A 2,499-nucleotide genomic window follows, 5' to 3' on the forward strand; every position below is an offset into this window, starting at 1 on the left:
CTCTTAAAGTGATTTCCTCTCCTGATGAGGACGGTACCTATACTGCCTCCTGCTTTGCCAAAGAGTTTGCACCAAAGAAACATGAGATCAAATGGCTACAAAATGGAGCAGACGTCACCAGCAATATAGATCTGATCAGTACAGTTTCTGAATCAAAAAAGGCAAATGGAAAGAAAGTGTACAACGCAGCAAGTTTTCTCACAGTAAATTCCAGTGATGTAAATGAACGAACTGCATTTATGTGTATTTTTACGGGAGGTCAAAGCACATCTTTGAATAAAACTGACAGAGACAACACAGTTGGTGAGAAACTGGTACTTATCTTCATACAAACATAAGCAGTATGATTTTGTAATTAAAAAAAGTAATGCCATAAAATCAGGTAAGCCAGCTAAGTCATATGGGATTAGTCATTAGTCTAGTAGTTTTAGTCAGTTCTAATGTACTGATATGAAAGTGTTAATGATGTATTAAAAAAAAATTCATCCAAAATTTGATAGAATATTTAAAAATAATGCAAAAAAATGTAGAAGCTGTTTGATAGCCAATACACTGAGGGTTAACACATAATACTTCATCTTTTTTAACAATAAACAATAAAACAATAAAATTGTTTTCTTTTTCTCCTCATCAGATATTTCCACAACTGCCGATCCGAAAAACAGTATGTTACAATTACACGCACATCCATCCATCTATCAGCCTACATTTATACATAACTCAATGTCTTCTATTTAAATTGGTACATAAATCTCTCTATTTAACTGAGTATCTCTTTCAGATGGGACAACAGTGACAGTCCACACCCTCCCACAGCTGCACACTGACCCATTAAATGCTAAAGATGAAATCACTCTGGTGTGTCTAGTCACCAGTACTGTGAATAAAATATATAAAATCGAATGGACAGAAAGTTATGGACAAAATTCTGGACGTTATCTTAAAGGCACCGACGTCCCTCTACAGCAGAGCAAAAATGACAAGAAATGGCGAAGTATGAGTCTTTACACCACCACCAAGGAAAACTGGTACAAAAACAATCCAACCAAAATGTTCACCTGCCATGTCCAACCTGGAAATCTTAAAAAATCAGTGTCCGTCGCCCATGGTAAATCCATAGAAAGTGACTGTAACTACTAAGCTTTAAATATGATATTTTGTGCTTTTGTCATTCTTTGTCTGTGAGAGTTTTCTATATGAAAACTTGTGCACTTGTGATGTCAGTCACTGTGAGACAAATGCTTGCTTTTTGTTGTCATCGTGTTATTTTTCAACCTGTCTGAGTCACAGTGTCCAATTGCTTTTATGTGTGATGTCTGTTTGAAATAAACGTTGCATGGAGACTCTTTGGTATATGTGTATATGGAAAACTCGAAACAACACTAAAATCAGACATACACACAAAGTGTTCAATTTTTCACTTTTCCATTAACACTAGAGGAAAATTGTATTACTCTAATAAACAAAAAGAAAACAGATTCACATAGATCTCCTCTAACCAAGTGTACTGTATCTTCCACTTCTTAGATGACTTTTGTGATCTGAGTTGGGACAATATCATCACTGAAGACGATTTTAGCAGCCTGTGGTCCACAGCTTCCTCCTTCATATTCCTCTTCATATTATCTCTGTTGTACAGCATAATTATCAGCCTTCTTAAGGTAAACATTGAGATTGTGTTTTCTGCATTTCAGTTTTATTGAAGACCAAAGTCTGTGAGTTGCAATGTAGGATACATTTAATTACAAGAAAATGCAGTACATGGAAACTTAAAAGAATGCTCAAAGATCAAATTATTAAAATAAATTAGGAATTAAGAATTTAATGTTCTGTTTGCACTTTTTAAAAGCACGCCTTTATCATGAAAATTATATAATTAGCTTTTTAAAGGAGGAAAAAAATGAGTGTAATTTAGAAATGTTTAGGCTATAATTTATTCCAGAACTATCTCCTGTAATAAGATTCATTAAGATGTAAATTCAGGGTAAATTAAGGTTTACTAGTAATAGTAATTAAATGACTGGTCTTAACAATTTTTTTTAAACTTTCTGATGTTTTTATTTTGCAGATAAAGAGATGATAACAAATGGGATGGAATGGGTGCACTTCATTTCTAATCTGTTTTTAAAATGTATTTTTCATTTTATTTTTATGCACATAATCATTTATTTTTATTAAATGGGTGTCATATATAAATACCCAATTAAGAGATGTACAAAAATGTGAAAAAAAAAAGGTAAATAAAATGAAACTACATATTAAACTGCATCTTATGGTCATTTCACTTCTGTAAATGCTTCATTAAATTAAAGTTAGGTTGATAAGATTCAGTAAATAACATTTGGCACTTTAAATATTAAACAGAATATGAATGTGAGCATGTAATAAACATTGAAAGCATTTTTGATGTCACTCTATCATTTCTCGAGGTTTCTAAGAATAACACAACAGCATTTGAACTCAATGTACCGTAAACCTCTGTTATCAGTTAGAGCCTGG

At 32.6% G+C, this 2,499-nt stretch overlaps 1 gene segment (V, D, J or C); it reads left to right on the forward strand.

Annotated features, from left to right (window-relative positions):
• Window positions 1-6: 6 nt before the first annotated feature.
• Window positions 7-2,246, forward strand: LOC102199174 (Ig gamma-2A chain C region, membrane-bound form-like). The segment is given in 5 exon segments: window positions 7-303; window positions 635-664; window positions 782-1,108; window positions 1,528-1,661; window positions 2,069-2,246. Coding segments are annotated over 5 exon segments (567 nt in total).
• The last annotated feature ends 253 nt before the right edge of the window (window positions 2,247-2,499 follow it).

This window comes from Pundamilia nyererei, unplaced genomic scaffold (genome assembly GCF_000239375.1).
Source record: "Pundamilia nyererei isolate P.nyererei 1_Seehausen unplaced genomic scaffold, PunNye1.0 scaffold02008, whole genome shotgun sequence".
NCBI lineage: Eukaryota > Metazoa > Chordata > Actinopteri > Cichliformes > Cichlidae > Pundamilia > Pundamilia nyererei.